At 44.6% G+C, this 26919-nt stretch overlaps 2 protein-coding genes across 4 annotated transcripts in view; one reads left to right on the plus strand and one right to left on the minus strand.

Moving 5' to 3' along the window:
- HERC3 (HECT and RLD domain containing E3 ubiquitin protein ligase 3) overlaps window positions 1-8129 on the plus strand; it is a 112771-nt gene extending 104642 nt beyond the window's left edge. For both annotated transcript variants that reach the window (XM_073340669.1, XM_073340668.1), the window contains exon 25: window positions 6513-8129. In XM_073340669.1, coding sequence (XP_073196770.1) covers window positions 6513-6721 — 209 coding nt within the window. In that variant the 3' untranslated portion in view covers window positions 6722-8129. The remainder of the gene's footprint in view (window positions 1-6512) is intronic.
- Window positions 8130-16240: 8111 nt separating this feature from the next.
- The window catches only part of FAM13A (family with sequence similarity 13 member A), a 183977-nt gene continuing 173298 nt past the window's right edge, over window positions 16241-26919 (minus strand). The window contains exons 21-24 of one of the 2 annotated variants that reach the window (XM_073340682.1): window positions 26480-26563; window positions 22410-22606; window positions 22017-22118; window positions 16241-20031 (exon numbers count right to left, since the gene is read on the minus strand). In XM_073340682.1, the coding sequence (XP_073196783.1) occupies window positions 19905-20031; window positions 22017-22118; window positions 22410-22606; window positions 26480-26563 (510 nt within the window). In that variant the 3' untranslated portion in view covers window positions 16241-19904. The remainder of the gene's footprint in view (window positions 20032-22016; window positions 22119-22409; window positions 22607-26479; window positions 26564-26919) is intronic. The other variant, XM_073340684.1, reaches the window with a different exon arrangement.

Raw genomic sequence — 26919 nt, forward strand, 5'->3', positions numbered from 1 at the left:
TCTGTCATCAGGGCCAATTTCAATTCCCAGGAAGGATACTTTATGACTGGCGATCTGAGCCTTTTTCACATTTAATTTTAATCTTGCCTCACTCAGTAATTTAAACAACCAAGTTAGTACTTCTTTATGTTCTTCCTCAGTGTCTGTGGCAACTAATGTGTCATCAACACACAACAATACTTGATTAGTTTCCAAAAGAGGAGCCAGAACTTTGGTCATGGCTGCAGAAGATAATGTGGGAGAGTTATTAAATTCCCGAGGAAGTCAGGTCCATGTAAATTGTTGACTTTTATTTATGAAGGCAAACTTTCATAGATTCATAGATTCATAGATATTTAGGTCAGAAGGGACCATTATGATCATCTAGTCTGACCTCCTGCACAATGCAGGCCACAGAACTTCACCCACCACTCCTAAAAAAGACCTCACACCTATATCTGTGCTATTGAAGTCCTCAAATTGTAGTTTGAAGACCTCAAGGAGCAGAGAATCCTCCAGCAAGTGACCCATGCCCCATGCTACAGAGGAAGGCGAAAAACCTCCAGGGCCTTCCAATCTGCCCTGGAGGAAAATTCCTTCCCGACCCCAAATATGGCGATCAGCTAAACCCTGAGCATATGGGCAAGATTCATCAGCCAGATACTACAGAAAATTCTTTCCCGGGTAACTTGGATCTTACCCCATCTAAAAACCCATCACAGGCCATTGGGCCTATTTACCATGAATATTTAATTACCAAAACCATGTTATCCCATCATACCATCTCCTCCATAAACTTATCGAGTTTAATCTTAAAGCAAGATAAGCTTAAAACTTGTATTGGTTTGGTTTGTTTGTTTTTATGACCACAAGGACAGACCAGATGTCGTTAGTTCGATCGAAAACCACTTCTTTCCATCAGTTACTTGTTCTAATAGATCCTGATAGGATGCCACCACTGGGAAAACTGTAGGAGTATGTTGATTGAGTGCTTGATAGTTAGTAGTCTTCAGGAACCATCCAGTTTACAGGCCAACCAAACAGGAGAATTGCTTTTGCTAGTTGTGACGACTAGTATCCCCTGGTCCACTGAGGACTTTTCCCTTTATAATCCGTAAAATTTGTTTCCCATAATCAGTGATAGCAGGGGTTTCCTGGAGAACATCACTCCCAAGAATCCCTACATCATCTTCCAAATTTTGTTTCCCAAATTTTGCTTCGGTCTGTACCCCGGATATTATTACTGGACTTTCACCTGTAAAAGGTACTGAATGGGTTTGACTGGTGTATCCAGCCAATTCATGTCTCTCCTGGGTTTAAGGACCCCACCTGCACTTGGTTCTATAGGTAGGATACTGTTGGATGCTCCGGTATCTACTAATATTTTATATTGCCTATCCTCTATCATGATTTTAACACTGGGGCACCCCCAGGGATCCCCGGATAAGGGAACCTCCCTAGGTTGCCAGGACAGGCTGACCTATTGTAGAAAGGGAGCACTAGGCTCCAGTCTTGGGCACCAGCCAAGGTTCTAACTGTGTTTACAGGCACAGATTTAATAAAAGGCTTTCCAGATGTTATGTGGTCTTGTTTAGAAAATCTCAGTATTAGCTTCCAGTATGGAATTCCTTCCTTTACCGCTCCATATTTTTTTTTAATGGTCCCTCAACTCAGAAGATCCCTTTTGATCTTTTCCTTTTCCTTTATCCCCTTTTATCTCTCTTCTGTGACCTCTTTCCTCTCCTTCCTTTTTTCATTGAATGGTTGCAACAGATCCTGTTTTTCCTTTTATTTTTAAGTCCTGCCTAGTGGAGCTATCCTGCCATGCTCCATATGCATGGATTTCACCATGAGTATTATTTGAATTGACCACAACAGCAGTCCTATTTGTAAGACCAGGATGGACCTCTGCTGTTAACATTTGTTTGTTGACCAAATTATCATGATTGGCACCCAGGAAGATTAAATTGTGGACTTCCCAAAAGCCAGAGGGCGTCTCATTTTATATTCATGGCACTAGGGTACAAACTATTTTCCCCTAAGAGTGTGGCAGCTAGTTTCTTTTGAGTTTCTCTTAGTTGCAGTTCCTCATCTACATGCTTTTCTAGAATCTCGGGGGGAATAGCTGATTTGAGATTAGGTGACAGTGAAGCTGCAACCACAAAACAAAAATCTTGATTTGTCCATCCATTTACTTTCGTTTCCCTTTCCCAATTTGAAAGCCAGCTCCAAATGGTTTCTGCTGTTCAAGGTCCCATGGACTGAGCAACAGCTTGAATTTGTTTGGGAGAAAGTGCAGTGGTTGTGGTCTCATTTACCACTTCTTTGCGGCCGCCATTTTGATCGCCCCGCTTGGTTGGTCTCCATCTGACACAGTGGCTTCTAGTGACTGGGCCATAGGATTTGGGTGACAGTCTCCCTGATCTGGGTCATCATGCCATAAATCACACTCATAATCATATTATGGGGTATATAAATCACCCTCCTCCTCCTCTGAGAAGGAGGAGATTGAGAACTCAGTTGCACGGGAATCTGTAATGGTGGCCATCTTACCCCACCTCACTTGCGACTTGGCTTGTAATTTAGCAATGACTCGATTGCAGTGACCATGGGAGGCTGCTCTTTTCCATTCCTGATTCTCCTGCATTAGCGCTCAAAGGGCAGATTGAGCATCTTCCAATTCTTTCTCTAATTCTCCTGCCCAGGTTGTTGACATTTCTCAGACAATGCCTCCTTTTCATTAGTGACCATTTCCAGTGTCACTAAAGAGCTCAAGATGGAGGCTTGAGAAGCCTGCAGATTGCTCTCAAGGAGCTGACAAGCATGCAGTTCTCCCACCAATTGCACTTGTAAGTCCTTCAAGGCTGCATGGACCTGACTCAGGGTTAGTCTACACTGGGAGCGGGGAGTCCAAAGGTGCTCTACACCAACAGGAAAGAGCTTTCCTGTCAGCATAATAATTCCATCTCAGCGAGAGGCGATAGCTATGTTGGCAAGAGAAGCTCTCCCGCTAACCTAGTGCTGTCCACACTGTCACTTAGGTTGGTGTAACTTATGTCGCTCCAGGGGTGGATTATTCACACCCCTGAGCAATGTAAGTTGTACCAAAGTAAGTGGTAGTGTAGACAATGTCTCAGCCTTTCATGGGTTTCAGAGCCAGCCTTCCAGCATCCTAGAATTAGGGCCTTTTTTCTGATAACCCTTTTAGGCTTAGTAGTCATGAACTTTCCCCATTGCTCGTGGAGCGAAGCCCAATGGGCTTGTTGAGAGTCCACCAAGAAGGCATCTCAGGACCATTAAAGTCCCCCATGGGAGGAGATATAACTGTGTACCTCTTTCTTCACCACCCTCTTTTTGTAGAGGCTTTAGCCCACCACTATCTGTCCTCAAGAGACTAACATAGCATTCCCCACCTGGAGTGCATGGTTGCAATCCCTGACCCCAAGTGTTGTAGTTTTACAAAACTGGTAAAAATCCTCATAGGGGGCACCAAGTGTTATGAACTGCCCTTCCCCCCTGAGCAATCCCGTCACGTTTGAGAGAGACCAGCTGGTTTAAAAAGTTATTGAAAACTACAATAGGATCTAAATCTATGATCCTAGGTACAAGTACAGCAAGTAAGTAAACTCACTCTCTGCTGAGTGGTCTGGCAAGGCGTGCTAGCTGCAGTCAGATGAATCTGTTTCTCGGTCTAGAGTCTGTTCCTGTTGCAACACACGCCAGCCAGAGATGCTCTTAACACACCCGTATGTGCTCCTGAGCCAAAAAGGGCTGAGAAGCACTGCTCTAGGCTGTGCATGCGCTCTGTGACAGCACATCGCAGCATGTCCAGACATGCCTCAACCATGGCTCTCACTACGGCTAGCAAACATGAAATACCTACTGAAAAGATAAACGTTAAAAACAGGACAGAGAAGTGGTGCCTTAGCCCTGGGGGACACAAGGGGCCTCTCAGGTTGTGGCCTGTATGGGGGCTCTCCAGTCCCTTAACAGACGGCACTTAGGGCATCAGCTTGGTTTCCGTAGTTTCTTTCTGAGCCGTGTGACTAGAATTCAAGACACGTGGCCTAAACAGCCTGTTCAGTATCACCCAGAGTCAGTAGCCTTCTGAAGCAGGGGAATCAGAGAGTAAAGTTGGAGGTAGCAGAGGTCATGCAGGGGTCAATGAGGAAATAGTTGTAGGCAGCTGGGATCATGGAGGGTGAGTGGAGGCAGTGGGGTCAGAGTGAATAAGGCTGGAGGTAGATGGGGGTCACTTAGGGTCACAGAGAGGAAGCTTGGAGGTACTGGGGGTCATACAAGGGTCAAATAGGAAAAATTTGGAGGTGATGGGTCACAGAGGACAAATTTACCGGTAGGTGTGGTCACAGAGGCGTCAGTGAGGGTGGATATGAAAGCAGTGAGGTCACATAGGGTCAAGGAGAGAAAGACGAGAGGTCTTGGAGTTTATGCAGTGGTCACTGACCCCCTCAAGACCCGAACTATCTATAAATTTATCCTTTGAGACCATCTGACCCTAACTGACTCCAGATTTTTCCTCCTTGACACCAGCATGACCCCCTGTACAGTCTGCCTTACGCTCTGACCCCACAGCCTCCAGCCTCACACTCAGTGGCCCCCTCCATAATCACAGCTGCCTCCAACATTTTCCTCATTGATGCTTGCATGACCCCCACCACCTAGAGCTTGTCTCTCTGTGACACACCGACTTCAAGAGCAGCCTGGTTTAGATCACAGCTGAGAATGCCACATTCAGGACAGACGAGGAACCAGGTCAGACCCCGAAACTGGTGGTTTATTGTTAGAGATCACCAAACGAGTAACAAAAGTGAGCTCCTGTATCACTTCTATGAGTTAAAAAGGAGCCAAAACAGTCCTCTAGAGGCAATCCAGCCCATCTCACCACCCAGACAACTGGATTTTTGTGATGTAGGGTTATTAAAACCAAAACCAGCACGTTAGTTTTTTCCAGTTCCAAAGAACCAGCCACACACCCCAAGATATAGCTCATGCCTTACCCGAAGACCACACTTGTAGCCAATCCTCTGGTAGCTAAAAACTAAAGGAAGAGTTATTAAGAAGTTAAAATATACATTATAGTTGATTTCCGAGTTTGTAGATTAGGCTAATACCAGTGCTGTTAAACCTCCTAGTTTGCAATAAGTCTCTCTGGATCACCCAAAAAGATTTGGGGTCATCAGTCCTTTATTCAAAGCTTCCCTTTCTTAGAAATCGTAACCCAGAGATGTGAAGCAGGAATGAAAAAGAATGATGTCACAGTCTGCAATGTATGCCTCTTAGTCCAGGTGCATGGAAAGTTACATACACAAACCTGGAGGCCTGGGTCACATGTCCTTGCTGAGTCAGGAGGCATTCGTTGGCTGCATGCTCCTGAAGAGACCTCAGAAGGGAACCCTGGAAGAACTGATTTGCCTGTAATAGGCCATCAAGCAGGCTGGCTAGCCCAGGTGTAAATCTGTCTTACCCAGAAACAACAGGTTTGAGATACAAGCACACAGCAAAGTTTCATAACTTCATATACAACTATGGGATGGTCCAGCTAAATAGGATAACCATACTCAGTGGACTAAAACTTTTCCAATGATACCGAACACAGCATACTTTGTATGAGATTTATCACAGTTTGGCAGCAGTGATGATACATTAGTGTAACATGGGCTCCTTTCTTTCCTACAGTGTCATGCGGGCTATAACACAGAATGCCTCTAAATGTTTCCTCGTTGGCCCTCCATGACCCCCATTTCCTCCACCCTATCGCTGTGTGACTCCACTATCGCTATACTCACCGTGAGTGACCCCACTATGAGCCCTATTGCCTCCACGTTTTTCTGCACTGACTATATAACCCCCACTATCTCTAGCCTCGCTCGCCTTGCTCCATGTGCCTTCAGACCCGCAGTCATTCACACCTTTCAAATTTGAAAGCAGTTGGGGTCAGCTGGGGTCACTGAGAATGAATTTACAGGCAATTGGGGTCATGCAGAGTTCAGAGAGGGTGAGGCTCAAGCCAGGGAGGTCATCCAAGGACACAGACAGTAGGACTACATGCATTGGGGGTCACAGAGAGGTCAATGTGGAAAAATTTGAGAGCAGTTGGTGTCAGCTGAGGTCACTGAGGATGAACTTCCAGGCAATTGGGGGTCATGCAGAGTTCAGAGAGGGTGAGGCTCAAGCCAGGGAGGTCATCCAAGGACACAGACAGCAGGACTACATGCATTGGGGTTCACAGAGAGGTCAATGTGGAAAAATTTGAGAGCAGTTGGGGGGGTCACTGCAGATGAATTTACAGCAATTGGAGTCATACAGAGTTCAGAGTGGTTGAGGATGGAGCCAGGGAGGCCATTTGAGGACACAGACCCTTGGGCTGAATGTTGTGGGACTCACAGAAGTCAATGTGGAAAAATTTGATGTGGGGATTTTAGTTGGTGACAGGATTTGCCGTCCAGTTTTGGTGCCTTCATTCATGTGAGGCTGCCTTCTTAAAGTTATGTGTTTTGTTTCTGGTCTCTCAGTGTTCCTGACCGGCAGTGACCGCATTCCTATCTATGGCATGTCAAGTTTACGCATCATCATCCAGTCCACGTCGAGCGGGGACCAGTACCTGCCCGTAGCTCACACCTGCTATAACCTCCTCGACCTGCCCAAGTACAGCAGCAAGGAGACCCTGAGCATGCGGCTTACACAAGCCATCGATCACTATGAGGGCTTTAGCTTGGCCTGATCGGCAAGCGACAGAAACGGAGACAACAAATGGAGCAGGTTTTATTTTTGTGACGTAATGGATCAGAATGTTTTTTTAAAATATTAGCATCAAAGGACACGGAGGCCCAGCATGAGACTGTCAACTCTTTCTGGGATTTTTAGCAGGGAGAATATGTGCACTGAAGTCTCGAACCCATCAAACAAAATCAGTTCAACTTTTTTTTTGGTTAATTGTTTTTATTCCCAGCAGTTGCTTGCAGTTTTCTTTCCACCATCCCCCATTTTTTCTTTCCGTCATCCTCAATATTTTGATCTTTGCTGCTCCTTGTGTTTCTGGCAGTGGGTGAAATGGTGGATTTTTTTTTGAACTGTCCAACCCTCCCTGCTTTACTACTGCCCTCTCCTCCCCTCCCCCTGCACCCAACCCCCAAATGCAAGCTGGGTCTTGCTTACATAGAATTGCTACATCTAATGCCCACTACCCTCCTCTCTGCAGGACAGTTGGGTACTGGGATGGGAGCACTATTGTGACACTTGTCTCCAACCCCCCCCCCCCCTTCTTAAGGTACACATTCAGTTTGTTTGCACCAGACTCTGGATTCTGTGTTTTTTCTTTTGGTCTCAAATTTTGATTGTGTCTTTCCCTGCTTAGCCTTTTTTAGAGGGTTCTCTTGGGGGCAAGGTCACTTCTTTTTAGTTCTGAGGAAGAACAAAATTTGGAAATTGGTTTCCCAAATTGAATCTCTACCAATATAGAAGTCTACAGTGGGGTTAACCTAGTCCTAGTTTCCCTCCTCACAGGCAAGTGATCCTGATCAAATGTGAGATGGCAGCTCCAAGAAATCAGAATCAAATCCACAGGACAATGGATCAAACCCACGGGCTTGTAGATGTTTGGAATCAGGGGTTAGTTTTTCAGTGCAACATTTCTACTTTCTACTTGACACTTTGTGTCTCCATTAAATGCTGGGACTTAAAGGCAATCTTTGTTATAAAGGTTCTGTTGATCACATTTGAAATGTACATTAATGCTTCTGGGTGGGTAAGAGGATGAATTAACCACCCATTTCACAAAAGATTAGTGAGCCCTCCCCCTATGATCAGTTAAAATGGTGAACAATCTCTCATTTTCCAAGAGTCGGTGTAAATCTAATTTTAAACCCTGTTGGAGAATGGACATATTTATGGAACATACAGTATTTATGTACCATGTTTGATATGTAGTATTGAACTTTGGACCTCTCTAACAAACGGTTGTAGGCATGGGTTTTTTTTAAAATGTGCTGATTACTACATTGGTAGCTTGTCAGCCTCTTTATAAAACAGCATTAAAGACAAAAATACAGCTATAGAAAATGTTTATTTTCTATGTGTGTGTGTGTGTACATACTTCAGTATTATGCAATAAATTTGATGTTTAGTTCCCCGATCATTTGCTGTCTTTGTTTGAAGGTGTGGAAGAGGGATGGAAATATTGTGTGTGGGCGTTCAGCTTGGAGAGAAGCGTGGTAGGAAAGTATGGCTTCCTCACTCCACTAGGATCTGCTCGCTTCAGTGGAAGCGCTGATGGTGCTATAGTTCTCTTTCCTCTGCCTTTTCCTCTACACCAAGTGACTTTATGGGTATATGCTATAACTAATGGCTTCCCTCTTGCATCAGAAAGATGTATGTTAGTCAGCTTCCCTTCAGCTGCACCAGTAATATGGAACAAACAGACAACTCAATTATGTGGTGGGAGAACCTAAAGGACCCCCTCAAATCAGGGCTTCCTTGAACAAACAGTGTGAGAGGCCCTGCCCCCAAAGCACATATTGCCTAACTAGCCAAGATGGAGAGAGGTAGTAGTATTCCCATTCTATAGGTGGGAACTGAGGCAGAGAGACACTTGTCCAAGGTTACACAGGTAATCGGGGTACAACCAGGAACTGGGTCCAGCTCTTCGGCGTCCCAGCTAACAGCTGTGCCATCTTTCTTCTCCTTGTACCCCACCTTGTGGAGTGCTTTGAGAGCCGCAGAAGGGTGGGGCTAAGTGTGTGCCTATTTCTGTCATCTTCTCTGGGTACTGTTCTGTCAGTGCACAAGCAATTCTGTAAAATGGTGTTTTGAGTATCAGGGCGCAGTTCATTACGGTGTCAGACTGTGGGCGCATGAGAACTTCCCCAGGCTTCAGGAGAGGGGAAGAATGTTCTCTGCTGGCTTAATCTCCCAGAGGCTACTGAAGCCCATCCGGGAGATGTTAGGCCGCTAAAAGTCCAGCAGCGCAGTGGGGCTAAGGCAGGCTCCCTATCTGACCTGGCTCCGTGCTGCTCCCAGAAGCGGCAACATGTCCGGCTGCAGCTCCCTAGGACGAGGTGCGGGCAGAGGTCTCCGTGCACTGCCCCCACCCCGAGCACTGACTCCACAGCTCTCATTGGCTGGGAATGGGGAACTGTGGCCAATGGGAGCTGTGGGGGCAGTGCTTGCAGGCAGGGGCAGTGTGCAGAGCCGCCCGTGAGCCTAAGAGCCTTTGCTGGACATGCGGCCACTTCTGGGAGCCATCTGAGGTAAGTGCTGCCCAGCCAGAGCCTGCACCCCAAAACCCCCTCCCACACCCAAACTGTGTCCCAGAGCCTGCACCCCAAACTGCCTCCTACACCCCAACTCCTTGCTCCAGCCCTGAGCCTCCTCCCGCACCCAAGCTCCCTCCCCCCAAACCTCCTCCTGCACCCTAACCCCCTGCCCCAAGCTCAGCCCGGAGCCCCCTCCCACACTCTGAACCCCTTGCCCCCAGCCCAGAGCCCGCACCCCATCCTGCACCACCACCCGGTGAAAGTGAGTGAGGATGAGGGAGAACAAGTGACGGAGGGAGTGGGGCTGAAGTAAGTGGGGGTGAGGCCAGGCAGGGCAAGGGTGTTTGAGTTTGTGCTATTAGGCAGTTGGCAACCCTGTGCTCACCAAGATGGTTTTTTGGTGCTATTACTGTCATTACAACCTGGAAAAGGGAAAGCTGCTCAAAGCATTGATTAGGTGCACAGAGCAATCCTTTCCTTGTGTCTTTTGCTGCTGGAGGTTAGAGGTTTCATTTCTTCATAGGCTGTTGCTCTGCAGGGGAGTGCAGGAGGGGACCAGTGCTTCCCCCATTTTATTCTTTGAAGTGGTTTGGCTCTGATTTCTCTATGGTTGGATTCGTGTGGCTGGGGTATTGTGTATGCCTAAATACCCAAAACTTGTTAAAGGATGATCCTCAGGTGCTGTGGAGCTAAAAGCCCCTAGCCGTCGTTGTGGATGCAGTGGCAGCTGAATGCAAGAGGGGTGTGCAATGCTGGGTGGATTATGGGTGACCATTTACAATGCTGTTGATACCACTATTACAAAATATGCCATATAAGGTCTCAGTGAAAAACTTATGATTTGCCAAGTATGATAATCTTGTTTATACATTAGTAACGTTGTATGGCGCGCAATAAATATGCGTGGCATATCTGTATCTCAAACCTGTGCTGTATATCTATGTGCCACCCACAGCCAGATTGGCATCAGCACTTTCTAGCCTGCCTGATGGCCGAGCAAAGGCAATCAACTGTACAATGAACCCATTGAGAGAAGGCAGGGATACACCTATGAGTCAGCAGGACACCTAGGGACATGCCCGTGGACAGGGGACTCTGCTTTTCCATGCCCATGTTCGGTAAGTTTGTGTTTAGGACAAAAAGTACAAACCACACGGCAAAAGGTTGCTGCTGTTTCTCCATTTTGTCTTCAATCTTGCTTCTTTACGCTGGAGTAACTTATCTGGAAGCTGAACAAAGGACTGAATGAGTCCTCCAAGCTTTGGATGCGTTTCAGAGGGACTCTCCAAGCCAGCAAACTCACCAACTGCTAAGAACCTGATATATGGACTCTGAAGCCTTAGTTATATATCTAATTGCTTTACCATCTAACAACTCTCTTCTCATTCTTTTCTAATAAACCTTTATTTTTAGATACTAAAGGATTGGCTAGCAGCATGGTATTTTGAGTAAGATCCAAATTAATATTGACCTGGTAATGTGTCTGGCCCTTTGGGGTTCAGAAAAATGTAAAGCAGGCTGTGCGATTCCTTTTTTCAGCTTCTTGATAACTAGTGGCGGGATCAGGAGCACAGTTTGACTTATTGGTCACAAACCCCTAGTTTTTGGAGAATCTGCACTTCTTTTTGGAGCCTGCCCTGCCCTTGGCATTTTCACTCTGGCATTTTCAGTGAGGGCTACTCTAGGCACCCTGGGTCACAGGGTGTTCCTCTTGGTGTCTCAGGCCCAGGTCCTCAAAGGTAGGATGGTGATCAACTTCCAGTCTGGTTCTCAGGCTTTGGAAAATATGGTAGCTATGGGAAGAGGTGAGTGGGGAATGCGAGGAGGAAAAGGCTTTAGCACAAAAGCTGATGCTATGTCCACGCTTTCAGAAGGACTTTCTCAGTCTCCTCCCCCGGCAGCACCCGAGTTCAATGCTGAGATTATTTCTAAGAACCTATTGTTCATGCTTGCTAGAGGACAGAGAACTTACTGCTCAAGGGAAGGGAGACTGGACATTTCTGTTCTCCCTGTCTCCTGCTACACAAACAACGTCGGGTTGAACCGACGCAAGAGGTGGCAAGTTCAACCCTGCTAAGAATTACTCTCTTGCACAATGAACCTGGGGAACTCATTGTCACCCAAGAGATTAAATCTCATTAGCAGAGATTAAAAAAGGACTGGATATTTCTATCGGTAACTGAAGCCTCCATACTTTGCACAAATAGGAGTATTAGCATAACCTGACATCTAGCTTCCAGGAGGAAATTGTCTGGGCGGTGGGATGGGGGAAGGAGCCGGTTAGCCCATCGCTACCTACTGCATCGTCTTCTACTGAAGCATTTGGTACAAGGCACTGTTGGAGATGGGCAACAGGGCTTGATGGCCACTGGTCGGATCCACTCTGGCAGTTCCTGCGTTCCTGAGAGAGAAGCTGCTCTGGGTGCTCTGCTTCTGACGATGGGCATCGTGTAGCATGGTAGTGCTTAGAGATTATGACACCTGGCTTCTATGTGGCTGCTTCATTCTTCCAGCTAGGCAGCCTGTACCAACCAGAGCATGCACCTCCCATGAGTATCTCCCAAGATAGCTCTTCCTGTCTCAGGATTGGCTTCTACTCTACCAATGGGAATTTTGCTTGAGTAAGAAGTCCTTAGCTAAAGCCTCAAAGAGAGACAAGATGCTGGGTTAGAAGAGTCTGGCTCCTGAGTTTGCTTTGAGAGAAGGAGTTAGCCGTGATTGGGTCTGTTCGGGAGAGAACTTGGATGGGGAGGAGGGACCTCTACTTCCCAGCCATGCTCCTGGCAGCAATCGTGCACTGTTCAGAGCAGCAGATGCTTTCCAGCCCCCAGAGTAAGAAATTCACAAAGCTTTACAGCATAGAACTCCTCCACTAAGGGAAGGAGGGCGGCAGCCTGGAGGGAGGTGGTCATGTGCACTTGGCAGCAAGTCAGCACTTTAATGCTCCAAGATTAAAGGAACCTGTGGGAGAATTAGAGGATCACAGATGTTTTAAACAAGTGCAACAGTCCCTATCCCAGAGAGCCACACAGGGATGGAGTTTGCAATGCAATTAAACTGGGAAACGGCCATACCCACACCATTTTGCCACTAGGGAGCGAGTGCTAGAGTCCTTTAAAAATGGCTTTAAGTTTGCTTCTGTTTGCAGAAAACTCAAAAGCTTTGAAGTGAGGGTGTGACTTGGAAACATGGATGCCTTTTGCATGACCTGCCTCTTGGTTTTTATCTTCCTGCACACTTTACAGTGGCATCCCCCTCTCTACAGCAGACTTATATAAGGAAGCTCCCTGTGTACCCTATGAGATAATATATCAGAGGGGCAGGGGATGGGCTGAAGGGGGGCCCTTGTAAACATTTTGTCACCAAATTCAAAGGCAGGTGGGGTGATTTGCCCACCTCTCATGGGGTGCACACTTCTCTTTAGATATTGCTAAATCATCCCTGCTGCAGGTGAGAGAACCTAAAGCTCAGAAAAACACTCTTGCAGGGCAAACATTTTGCCTTTAAATGGCAAAGATTTATTTTATCAAATCAGCAAAAATTCCCAAGGCAGGATATACCTAACATTTATTTCCGCCCATGGTGATCAGTGCCAAATGTCTAGGACCAGCAGGGCAGTTTGTTAGCACCCCAAGTTCAGGACTTAACTTAGCAAGGCCCTCACCTCAGAACAATATCGTATTCTATCCCTGGAGATGCGTGCAGCTCCTTTTTCCTCTCTTCACCCATAATCTTCGCCAGCCAAATCCCTAATTAGGGTTACCGAGCCTGTTGATTGTTGCACCAGTCCCTTTTATTATCAATTCGCGCAGACGTTCACCGTGGCATGCAGTTGGCAAGGACTGCTAGAGACCTGCAGTCAAAATAGTTTTATTTCCTTTGTTTCATACAAAATACAATCATGTACAAAAATGTACACATAACATTTGTCAATCAGTTTACATTAAAAAAGACACTGTAGATTCAAATTAAATTTTGCTTACATAAATCATGTAAACATAGAACTGGGCCCACACTGGCTAAAATTTCATTATTTGTTAAATATGTCATTTGCACGAGCCGGTTATGAGTTGCTTTCATACAGAGAATGAAGTCTGCAAAAGTGATTTTTCTCCAGCCATGCATCTGGCTGTTACTGGCTTCTGAACTCCAAAATCAAATTGTATACACTCACACTCAGTCATTTGTGTAAATATATACCCCTCTATGTATATACATATACACATAATAGAAGATGGTTTACACCAATGCATGCAGATGTCCACAGAGAGGCACAAGTAGGCACAATGAATACTTTGAACATACAGGTTGTAGCAAGCATTAAATACCCTGTGTCATACAGAACAGATAATATACAGGTTGGACAGAATTGGATGCCCCGCATGCCATCATGAATAGCTTGGATGTGCAGATCCTCTAGATGTACAAGGCCAAGAACTTTTACAATTCTTTTTGCCAAGGACAACAAGATACTTCAACAATACATCGAAATGTAAGGGTAGCACAGCATATGGTTCCTTCATGGATAAAGCTAATAAGGTAACCTGTAGAGGACTCACCAATCTCACGTCCAAAAATAAAGAGGCATTATACACTGCAAATGATGGTTTCCATTGGCAGAAATCTATTTGCCTCAAAAGAATACGGCCTTTCCTCATCCTTTTTTTGTTTTTTTTGTTTTAGTATCTGCTTATAAAAAGCATGTAGAAATAGGGTAGGAGAGAAAAGCGGTCAGAGGTCATTCTGATGAAACCACGTTCCATTCTATCTAAAACCCGGTCCTGCTGTAGTCAATGGCAAAACTCCCATTAACCTCAGTGGGGTCAGGATTTCACCCCATAGATTTTTAAAAAATATTTTTAACTATGCTGATTATTCATAATGCATTAGGGTTTGAGACAGAGCGAAACTGCAGCAAATCTTCTCGCCCGTCCTGCGGCGTGTTTACTTTCACGCAGCAGGGACGTGAACAAACACGGCAAGCAGTCTCACTTTCTGGTTTGCATGCACGAGCACACAGCTGCAACGCTGTTTGCGAACACGACCATAGGCATGTTTGCATTCAGATGGAAACTGGCCGACATGCGCTTTAAAAAAAAAAAAAAAGTTACCCCAATATTAGGTTTTGAAGGACCAATATTTTTTTTTAGCCTGGTCATGTCCCTTTAAAATCCTGGATCCTAGAACTCCGTATCGTGCAGTTGAGGATACAGGGTGGAATTTTCAATAGCGCTGAAGGAAGTTAGATGACTTCCGGAGGGAGCTGGGTGCCTACCTCCCTTACGCTCCTTTCAGAAACCCACCCTAAATGCACAAACAGGACTTAAAAAAAATAAATGGCACTAAGTACCTCCCCCTTTGCCTACCAATAAAAAGGCTTGCAGATTGTCAGAGTATTTGCATAAAATCCACTCACAGAAATGTCTCCTCCACTCTCCTCACTGCCCACGTTAACTGGAAGGATTTAGAATGTCATCACATTTCCCATGTGTCAATCCCTTCCCCTGCTTAGTAGGGGCCACGCAGACACTTACAGGGAAACCAGAAAAGAAACCACTTTCCGAAATGGTGAGAGTTGGATTAAGGCTCCCAGAAGCAGCCTGTCAGACTCATGTGTATGTCACCATGCAGGCGAGGTTCAGAGTCAGACCGGTCTCACATATCTGTGAGGTCAGAGTCCAAACCCTTTTCCAGCTGGCACCTGGCCTTCACTAAGGGCCAGTTCCTGTGCAAATCAACAGGTCCGTTGCTGTGGACTCTAGGGGCAGCAGGATCAGGTCCCAACACAGCACAGGCATTTCAATAACCCAATGACTCCCTGAGGGGAAAAGCAAGAGGAAGCAGTCAAACTTATGCATTTAACTGCACTGCAAGGATTTTGGCAGGAAGTGGGCATACTGTCGATGCACTGAAAAGGTTCCTTCTTGTTCTGCAGATATTGCCAGTTCAAACAATGTTCCCAAGATACAGAATATCACTAGAGCCAGTAATCTCTCAACAACTAGACAGCACTTTTTAAGTGTGCACAGTGTAGCAAAGCACTTACTTTCTGAAATACACACAAAAATGAGAGACATTATTCAGAACATTAGCAGCTGCAAACAGGCAGCAGCTGTTAACCACATGCAGTGATTCCCCAAACTAGCACAGAGGCATAGCTAATGATAACTACTGCAACATGGCACCAATTCCAGAATTCAAAGCTACTTTCCTCTCTAGAATGAACAGGGGTGCACAAATTTCACTCCCCCGCAATCACTGGCCACCGATGCAATTTCTCTCCCACATCAATAAGAAACCCAGATGTTGCTGTGGGTCCTCACTGCGAGTTCCCTGGGGCACGGAAAATGTGAATAAGTCAACGGTACAACTTTGCATACCACCTGCAAAGCATTCGTGTGTGACAAAATCCATGCTATAAACACACTGCATGTTAACTACTGCACTAGAAGCCTCTGCAAATTTAACAAACACCGTACCTAAACACCAAGGCTACAAATAAAGTTCCCTCTGACTTCTAACCAGCTACTTCCATTACAACCTAGACATGAGATCTGTACAGAACCAGGCATCGACTGTGATATCTTACTCTCAGTGATTTATCCACGTTATACTACTGGACAGCAAGCACGCTTCTATTTCTGTTCTGTTTCCAGTGTGTCCGAATCACCATTTTGCAAACATTTCCCTAAATGGAAGTCTTGCTGAGATGTCACTAATCTATGCTTTTCCCTCTCAGGCACAAGGGCTTTTACCATGACTTGACGGCACTTATGAATTTTTGCACATATATGGAATAAAAACTGAATCCTAACAGCATGATCAAGAAATAAGATGCTTTAATTACACCATATTTAATATAAACATCTATTAATTGAGGGTTTACGCCAAAGTAAACAGAATAAAAGCAAATGCTACCTGTGAAAATTACAAGCTTTTGCCATCTTTAACTCTTTCACTTTTATCATTATATTTGTACCCTGTTTATCATCATCATCATCATTTTTAAATAAACCTCATTTATTATGTTAACATTTAGTAATACACAACCACGCACTCCTGAAAAAACAAAAGGACATGTGTCGGTATCATTTGAGGCCATGCGAAGCCAGTTACCAAACAGACCATAATGCCACGAGAGAACAGACTACAAGTTCTATTGCCATGGAAGTATATTTTGTCTTATTCCAACAGCTTACTCATTTTATTTGAAGTAGATACTTGTACTGCACTTCACTCCTATTAAAAGCACTCTCACTTGCATTCAAACATGTTCTCATGTAAACAGCAATATAAATTGGGTTATACACTCAAGGGCCTACAGTAAGTGAAATAACAAAGGAAAACTGAGATAAAAAAATGATAGCAATGATTTGATTTTTGCATGAAATTTTTTGGAGGTGGCAGGGGTTGATCAGTACCTGAACGGCTATTTTGTGAACTGCAGTAAATTCTACTAAACTCAATCAGTTTGCATGAGATACATCTCAACTGGTGCTATTCATTTTATGTTTTTGTATAAAGAACAGCTTTTTAACAACAGAGAGCTAGACAAGGATTTTTAGAGTACAATTTTGGCTATATAGGTTTTGTTATTAGCTTTCAAACTTTAAAAATATAATCTCTCTAAAGTGCATCATTATACTTATAATTTATATAAAGTATCTGAAATCATAGCAAGGTGCCATGTAAACAGCAGTAGCTAGGCAGTCAGAAAACCCTACAGTCTTATAAATTTAAAAACAAAGTATTTTGCTATACGCGGTTGGTCATGAATGGTCAGGGGCAACAAAACAGTTAATTATCAGTACACAGTTCAAGCAGGCTTTTAACAACAAAATGTAGTCTTTGTGACTTCTGGAGTTTTGCATGATGGCTACAGACACTGATGGCTAGGTAATCGCAGCCACTGTAATTTAGGTATTAAGGAGATACGGCCCTGATTCAGCAAAGTATTCAAGTTTGTGCTTAAGTCGATCTCTACTCACAAGAACACCAGCCACAGGCTTGACTTCAAGCATGTGCTTATTTCAATAGGACTTGTCACATGGTTAAGTTAAGCATGGGTTTGAGCGCGTCACTTAACTGGCACCTAATCGTACAAAAGGCAACCAGCAATATTGACTTCTGAGAAACCCAGCAGCCATTTTGTCCTACCATTTCTGCTACTAAACACCACTGTCATATTAAACAGTTATGCCCAAAATACCCAACCCTCCTCTGCACCCTTTCAACTGGCATAAAGCTGGTTTGGAGGACAATGGCACCACTATTATTTCCTGGAACTCTCAGACATCTTGCATGCAGAAGAGAAAGAGGACTGTCGTCAGCCAATCTGGCCCACATTTTCAAGTCACCTCTGCATGTGTGTGCCCAGGTATAGACATCTCTGGGGTCCGGTTCTCAGAGGAGCTGAGTGCCTACAACTCAGAGGTCAATGGAAGCTGTGGGTGCTCAGCACCTCTGAAAATCAGGCCCTAGGCTGGGCACCCAAAAACTAAAGGCGACCTTTTAAAATATAGGCTTCAGTCTTTCCTACTTCTCCTATTTCTTCTAGGTGGAGGGGATAATTCTGTGATCGATGAAGAACAACCTGGAAAATCCCCCTAAGTGCAATGAATTTGGTGACTAGCAAAAGAAAAGACCCAACTTATTTATACTACCTCTTACCAACTGGCGCTGGCTTATCTTTAATGTACTACTTCTCACAGGCCCTGTCTGATGCCTGACAGTTCTAGATAAACTCGCCAGGGTTCATGGATGGGGAAGAGAGAGACATTTCTTTTTAATATGTTTTGAAATACAGAAGCTATTGAAACATGCTGTAGATGTTCTGTATCTACTGTGGCGAGAATCAACATAACATAGCAAAGTGGGGGAAATGCGCTGAGGGAACATGAACTGCCACGTATCTTGGAGCCAGACTGTCCTTGTACGTAAGCATGGGGTAGGACGCAGGCAGGCTTCCCACCTCCTCATCTGACCTACACCAGGGCCAAGCACAATTGCAATCCCTGCACTCAATATCCACTGCCCTGCTCCTCCACATTGGCTCACTGATGGGATCAGTATGCAGGAGGGAGTATGCAGGCTTGCTCCATCTACATGCAGCAGGGATGAATCCTGCCCTGGGAAGTCAGAATTCTTGCCCTAGTTCCAAGTAGGGGCCTCTCCCTGGGCTGTGTGAAGCTGCACATTGAAGCTCTTGAGGGTGATGCAAGGAAATAATGGAGGCCAAATGCTCAGCACGACAGTAATAAGAGCCTTATACTTTTTTTGAGCTCATTTCCCTTCAAAATAGCAAATGTCTAACATCAGCATCTAAAACACCTGTCTATAATTCATTCACAATGTTTTCCTTTCTGAAAATTATTCATGTTGACTTGAGTGTGTTAAGTTCCAACTTTTGACCTCAGACTCGCACCCTTCCAAGGGCAGAATTTGGCTCAAAGTTTCCCGTTTCCTGAAGCATCCTCTCTCCTCCAAAGTATTTAAATTTGCAATTATGAGCAGGAAGAAAAGACCATGAGTTCACTGTGTTCTGTATCCCCGTCTCTGCAATTCACACTGAGTGCTGTAATCCATGTGGTCTTACCATTTAGTGCACAAAAGAACAAACCTTCGGGTGTGTGCGCTATACGTATATGGACCGTCCAGCTCAGCCTTTCATGTCAATATCAGACACTGAAAGATTGGTGGGCTGTTTATGTTGATGTGGACAGATCTTCAATCTGCTTACCAGACACCTGAACGGGGAGAGCTGTAGTGACAGAGCAGCTCGTTCATTTCAATATAACATCTCAGCTACTAAAATCCAATAGGATTCTGACTACTGCCGTCAGAACCTCCACTCTGATCCAAATGCTCAATCACAGTCCTCGTGTCACAATTCAAAATGCCAGCTAAGATGACCCGGCAACTAAGCGTATTGCTGAACCTCCTTTGACAGTGCTTTTCTGATCAGAGGCAGCTACCATTTACCTAAGCAGAAGTGACAGTTAGAAAACACATGGGTAAGAAATCAAACACTAGGAAAAGTCACACTAAAGGCCAATGCAGTAGGCAGGGTGTTGATTAATAGCAATTCTCCAGCACTCAATGGGGTAACCGAAAAGGCCAAATTCCCAAACACCAAACCTACAGGTAATTTGGGAGCCTGAGCTCACTGTCACTGTAGCTGAGAGAGAACAGCCTCAGGACTTCCCAACAGCAGGAACCGTGTGTCACGTTCCACTGGAAAGGGCACTCGTTTGGGAAAGAGGAGGTTATTGGATGATTCACCACTATTCATACCAGTCAGCCTCTCACTATGATTCTCTGGAAAAACATAATCTGACTCTGATATGCTAAACATGACAGAATTGGGAAGCGAATCAAAGCTAAGGACCCTTTCCGCGCAGTCTCTGAGCGTAGCATCACCGCTCTCTTGCTGGAAACCCCAGTCTAGGTGACTGGCCTGGTGGCACAATGGACTACAGCAAGTGCAGAGAGCGATGTAAGCCACCCTTCCTCCACCTCCCACCTCTAAAAATGGCCTTTCAGTTCTTGGGGAGCTGCTAAGCCCCTCATTGTAGGGCTCCTGCTGCACCATTCATGCATTCATCTGGTTGTCTCGGTCTCTTCTTAGCCACTCTGCGAAGTCGATCAGCTTCATTACATAATCTTGGAACTAATATCTCTTTTACTGATCAGCACCTCCAGCAACCTCAGCTTTGCCTTAATCTGCTTGTATTCATTGTATTCTTCAGCCATGGGAGTGCGATCTTCTTTCTGGACATTTCTAACAGAAACAAGGAGGAGATGTGAGAATTTTCTGCCAGGACATTACTTCCCCAGCTATCCCCCACTCCGTTACTTGTCATCTGCAGAGAAAAATGATGAATGTCATGTTTAGTTAGCTACAAAAGGAAAAAAAGGTGCATAAACTAACCTAATAATGGGGTGTGAAACTCAGGATATTTCTGTGTCAAAGCTGAAAGTGATCCTGATACTGTTCTAGAGTCAGAACATATTGACATTCTTGTATCAGAGCCAGTTATACTATCCCCCCAGACTTCAAACAGTGTTCAGTTTATCATGTCTTATGACAGCTTCCTGTTCCATTGAAACTCTCTCACTGGTTATAACAGAAGCTATTATGAGCGGGTACCCCTTTCCAAAGGTATAAAAGTTTCCATTTCCAGTTCTGGAGGGCCATGGGATATCAGACCATAAGTCTGTCAATGGAGCAAGACTGAATACTGCCAATCCTGGGACCTGGGCCACACATTTTGGGCAGAAACTTCTGCGACGACAGAAAGAAGGAAACTTTTTGTTGCAAGTTAACCCTGGGTCCTTTTTGAAGCTGAGGAGAGATTCAGAATGTTAGAAAAAGTCTCTGCGAGTGATGAGCCACGGGACAAAAGGGCTGGTGAGGTAGTCAAAGGAGCATAAATAGATGCATTTAGCACATGGATATTATCAGCTCATATGCGACATAGATACATGTCCATGTACAAGTGTATATATACATACACACACACACACCAGCAGCCAATGCAACCGAACTGAATTCCCAGCTGCATTCTTTTTCTGAGCTCTGATGCTGTACACAGAGTGAGTGCTTGAGCTGCAGGCTTATGGCCAAATTCTCCACTCAGATGCACTTGGTTTATACTGAGGTCAATGGGAACCATGCTCGTACAAGGAGAAAATTCGGCTCGTAGGGTTTATGATATCAGTTGAGCCCCTCCCCAAAGTGGGCCTACCTTTGCGTTCACTGTAGGACCATCTTTCCCCCTAGAGTACATATTTTCAGTATCCAGAATCTCTAAAGTCTAGGGTGTAGCATGTTATTTCTCATTATGGAGACTCAAATATGGAACAGACTCTTCATATACACAATATGTTACAAGAAATCACATGCATTTAACTATCAAGTTTCACATTTCTTTTTGAGAGATGATTACACCTCTTGTTGCACTGTTTTAAGTGCTGCTATTTAATGAATTACCCATTAAGTACCAAAGTAGTGTTTGCACAGACCAACAAATGGGAGGGAGGGATAGAGAGATACATTTCTATAGTGTCCCTTCAGACAAGATTATTCTTCTGTCCCAAAGAATTACATTCCTAGGAGTCAGTTCATGAGTTAGCTCTAGGTTTTAACTTATGGTTTATATGATTTACTGCTCCAAGCACATTAGAGGGAGCTTGGAACACTTGGATTTTCATCTTGGGTCCGTTGCTGCGTTTGGGACTTCTGAAAATTTTGCCCTAAGTCCCTTAGGTGCCTAACTCCTCATGGGATTTAGGTGCTTTTGAAAATTTTACTCTTAAACTCAATGGGCTGTGGCTCACAGAATTAACAGGAAGACTCTCAGGCCTGGTCTACACTGGGGGGCGGGGGGAATTGATCTAAGTTACGCAACTTCAGCTATGTGAATAACTGATGCGATAAATTGACCCCTGAGCGCTCGGGAGTCAACGGAGAGCGCTCGGGGGTCGATTTATCGCATCTAGACTAGAAGTGATAAATCGACCCCTGCTGGATGGATCGCTGCCAGCCGATCCGGCGGGTAGTATAGACATATCCCTGCTGACTTCAACAGGCTTTGGAACAGATGCTCTGTATCCCAGCTTACCTATCAACAAATTGAGGATAACAAAATGAGGATTAATTTGGTAGCATACATAGGGCACTTTCTATTTTCAGAGCCTTTTGCTCTCAGTAAGTATTACTGGCAGTAGTTATAGAGATAGATGGATGAATTAGAAATGAAATACCTTCCATTTTGTCGGAAAAAATTATCTTCAAATTCTCTCAATTTTTTTCTGATCCGTTTTTTCTCTTCCCTGACTTCTTGGAGCTGCTCTAAGAGTTCTGGCCTGTAGGGTTAAATTATAGATATAAAAATTACATAGAAAATTAAAATGGGAATGGTATAGTAATTCTACAAAAACATATGTAGCCAATCCTACAAACACTCCCTAACAAATTGACACAACTCTTAAGTTTAAGAATGTGAACAGTCCCATCACTGATCAGCAAAACAACTAAGCATGTGTTTAACTTTAACCATGTACTAAGGTCCCTCTGGCTTCAATGAGATTTAAGCACATGCTGTGGTTTGCTGCATCCAGACCCACACCCGGTATAGTTCAAGAGACTTGACATACATAGAAGCAGCATGGAGGGTAGAAAGCCCCATGTCCTGGCTACTCTTTGAAGGCATCTTATCATCCACTGGAGAAATGAAGCCATCAGCCTCATCTTCTAGTTGATCCAGGAAACTCCGCACGCTGAAATCTGGTTTCAGGGTGACTGTGAAATCTGGTTTCACGCTGCCATCCTCATCGGAACCCTCCTCTTCCTCCTACAGAAGGAGACACAGTGCCCCCATAACAAGAGGTTACTACTTCTCTCTGCAGATACAACCCGCATATCATATTCTTTTACCACAAGCACTGGGCTACAGATATGGAAAGAGGTCGACAGACAGAGACAGCACCTTAATTGCTCTAAGATTTACAGTGCACTAAAAATATCAGTAGTAATCAGTAATATCAGTAGTAACACAGAGCCCCAACCCATTATTAGTAGAAACCACCACCACAAATTCAGCTTTGTTAGTGAGACAAAGTGAGGCAGAATCACCATGGTGAAAAAAATCAGAATTCTTGGCATCCTGCTATTTTTTGTTCATTTTCAGCATTCTTGATTAAGCTACAAGTACTTCCAAACTTGACAACCATTGGACGCCATGTCTCAATGGTACCAGTGTCCTCTCTCTGTATCCTCCACACCTAAGCCCCTCAGTGATTTAGTTGTGACAAATCCACAAGCTGCCCAATTAATTTACATGAAACCTCTCCTATGGTGGATGCCTCCCAAAGACTCTACAGCGCTTGGCATGTTGCTGATAACTTTTGCATATGGTGATGATAGAACACAGCAAGGAACTGTCAGAACCAGAGAGCTAAAGGACTGATTTGTGTTGTGACAAGGAGTTACAAAGGGAGGGTTTGTGATATTTCAGTCCAATGGAGAAGTTCAAGAATTAGACTGTATCTTGATGAAACTATAACATTAAAAAGTTGAAATACTTTAGCGAGAGCGCTTCCTTCAAGCTACATTTGGGGGCCCGGCTAAGTGAGAGCTCCCTGCGTTTACAGCTACACAATGTGAAGGGCTCTGAACAGCCAAGTACACCCCCCGCTCCCTGGCACTCCCAAATGAGGAACCTGTTCTGGGATTGAGTTATTTGTTCAGACCTTGTTCCGGCTTTTAACCAATTGGTCCCTGTCCTCCTCTCGCTTCAAGCTAAGTTGCTGTATGCCAGTTGTATACCACAATATAGGTAGCAAGGGAATGAGACAGCAAATGAGATAAAAGAAATAATAGGATAGGGAAGAAATATTTCAACTAGGGACTGACACATGCCTGGTTCAGCAAGGTACTGACGCACCCCTCTAGCTTTAATGAGCTCCTGAGCAGTCCCAATGAAGTCTTGAAGGAAACGATGTGCTAACACGCACTGCTGAATTGTGGCTAAAAATAGCAACTTCTTTTGCCGGTTGTCCTGCGTTCCCTTTGCTAGTATTGCAGTTGTTTCTATAAGATCTTTCTCCCTTTCGAACCTAGATCTCCTTCTGCTTCATTCAGAAAGGAAGCAACAGAGGCAGATTCAGAGTTTGTGTACTCAGGTCAGAACCCACTGAGGTCAATGATGTGTAAATGGCCAAGGGTATACCAGGTCTGGCTTTGGCCTGTAATCATGTATTTATGAGGTCCGTGGCCTTTCCCATGGAAATGTGATATGAAGCCACAGACTGAGAATTACGACAGATTGAGCACCCACTGGCTAGCAAGGGAGAAATGAAATAAAAACAGAGACCTAAAAACATCTGAAGAAAAGCAGCAGGGAACAGGTAAAAGATAACATGATTTTTGATTGATAATTAGATTTTAAAGCTTTTCTAGAGACATACCATGACACAGCTTCACTGCCAGTTATAAAACTTAGGCCAAGCAAGAATGACTGCCAGTGCCTTCTGTTGTGTACTGTTCTCACACCTGACCCTGCTGGCTAATTCAGAGAGCAGTGCATGGGTTTTTGTATCCAGGTACAGGGTGCTGTGCATACTAGCCCTAAGTTCTAGGATAAAAGCAATGAAGAATGGGGAAGGCAACAACAGATCCTGCTCAGATGTCCGGGAGTGTTTGCTACTCTCCTTTGCCATAGGGAGAGAAATTTTAAAACTGATTATTTCGGGCCCCTCCCCCTCCAGAGTGTGGTGGATATTATAAGTCACTGAAGTCTATCCCAGTGGGGCTGGTTCAAGTGGCTTGTTCCAGTTCGAACCGCACTGCACTCGCTGCCACAACTGCCAAGGAGCAATTCAAAACCATGGTAACAAGCTTTTGCCAACTGGAACCAGAGGGATGACAAGACACCATCAGACACAGCACAGAACTGTCACTTGTCTGGGGCCAATTTATGGTCACAGATCATCTGCAAAGGTTTAAGCCCCTTGAACTGAAGGGGGCGAATCAGGAGGCTCCTTAGTAAGAATTCAACTGGAAATGCCTCAGACAGACGTGTAGAAGTATGATTTTAAATGGGCCTCGACCTGGCCTCTAATTTTGTCCCCACAATCAATTCACTTCCGCAGTTACAGTCTGATTGGCTACAGGTGACTATCTACATCTGCAATCAATTTATTTTTAATTATTTTTTCACCTTTGCGGGCATCTATTTGGAGCCCCCAGCACCTTAAAACATTCTAAAGTATACAATTTTCAACCCAGTACTGTAGTGCATCAGTTTTCCCAGAGAACAAACTTTCCAATGAATTGACCTGGCTATGGCCTCTCAGGGAGGTGGACTACCTATGCCAATAGGACAACCCCTCTCATCGGGGTAGGTACTGTCTACACTGAAGTGCTCCCGCAACCCAGCTCAGCGGCACGGCTCTGCTGCTGGAGCATGTTAAGCGTAGACAAGCCCTTGGGCAGATAGCCACGACTTCACTACCGCGGGTACTCATGCTAGGTAGATTAAAGCTAGCCTGGGTATGTCTACACGTATTGCAATCACACCTTGAGTTGGGAAGAAATCACAGCACAAAGTTGGTGGTGCAAAATTAGAGGACATTTTAAAAGAATATGGCCCTTAATTCAAGCTTGGTTCAGCAATTATCTATTAAATATTAAGAACAATTCACTGAGGGATAAGCTGCTATGTAAACACACAGCCACTTAACAAGTATGATATTGTAGCTTCACCTTAGTTAATATGTACTTCATATATGCAATTAATATTTAGCCTGCAATAATATAACCAAAGAATATTTAGTTCATGGTATCTGCAATATTACCCAGTTTTGGATGGTTAACAGACAAATGGGCAGAGGGGGTGTGAAATCAGAATGTACGGTTGTACATTTCTCTTGTTCATACTGTGATGGCAATAAAAAGCATGCAGATAATTGTGTCATATGCTAAGCCCCTTGGTGCTGGTGATTGGACTTTCTTGGACAAAAGTAATATGGACCAAATTAATCCCTAGTGCGTTAACTATTTAAGGCACATGCATTTAGGCCAGTAATGAATCTGGCCCAATGTTTTCACATCAGTGCTTAATGCTGGGAAATACCAACTCATGGCAGCAGAGAGTGAAAAAAAAATCCAGCCAAACCAAGCAGATCAAATATTCACTAACGTAACTAAGCTGTACTCACTCTGCTTCCAGAAGTGTCGTTTCAAGTGTAAAGTAAGAACTGGACACAGCCAGGAGGTGAACAGGTGTGGGTAAATTTCCATAACCTATACGTGTGTGTGAGCCGAGACCCTATTCGTGTTCTGGGAAAGCCCAACCTAGCCATGGTGTGGCAGAAAAGCCTCAGAGCTTTGGTGTGAGGAAAAGAACAGCAAAAAACTGGTGCGGAATACTCAAAAGAAAAAGAAAGCAGAGGTGCAACCAACAATCGTGAAGTTTTTATCAAGTAAAATACGTGCGGAGAGGGAAAACACAAAGCCAAGGAAATATTGTAGGCTGATCTGCAGCAACGGAAAGGAGGGATTTGTTCAAAACTGGCTCGGCTTAAGCAGCTACTGATTTCTATGTTTTTGGAGACACTGCAAAGAATCAATACTAAACGAACAAAATCAATCAATCAATCCGTCATTGGCGGGAAGGGGAAACTGATGCAGACTGAGCAATTAGTTAGCAGCTGGAGGTCTTCACCTTTATCTCCTTGAAGAAGGAAGCTGTTTCACCCTCGATAATTGGCTGCAGCAAAGGGCTTCTCCGCTTGCTGGAGGGGGAACCCTGTGACAGGTGTTAACAAGTAGGTTACATTGTGAACCCCTTTCTCCTCCACCACCTGTTCTCTTGCTCTCCTCTCATCTCCATGACTCTTTTAGCTCATCCAGACCATCGGAAGAAAACAGCTGCTTAAAAAGAAAAAACTCCTGGCGAAAACCTTGAAGCAGAGAGAGGTTTTTTTTTTTCAAGTCGCTGCTGAGCAATGGACATAGGTGCCAAAGGCGTGCAAACAGAACACGATGCATGGAAGGGCCAGCTGTGCGTGAGCGGGAAAATAAATGCTTTAAGGAAAAAACAACAACGAAAGCAACCCCATAGATGTATAAAGACAACATGTGGCTCTGTATGCCCTGTAAAAC

The sequence above is a fragment of the Lepidochelys kempii genome, chromosome 4 (assembly GCF_965140265.1).
Source record: "Lepidochelys kempii isolate rLepKem1 chromosome 4, rLepKem1.hap2, whole genome shotgun sequence".
Taxonomy (NCBI): domain Eukaryota; kingdom Metazoa; phylum Chordata; order Testudines; family Cheloniidae; genus Lepidochelys; species Lepidochelys kempii.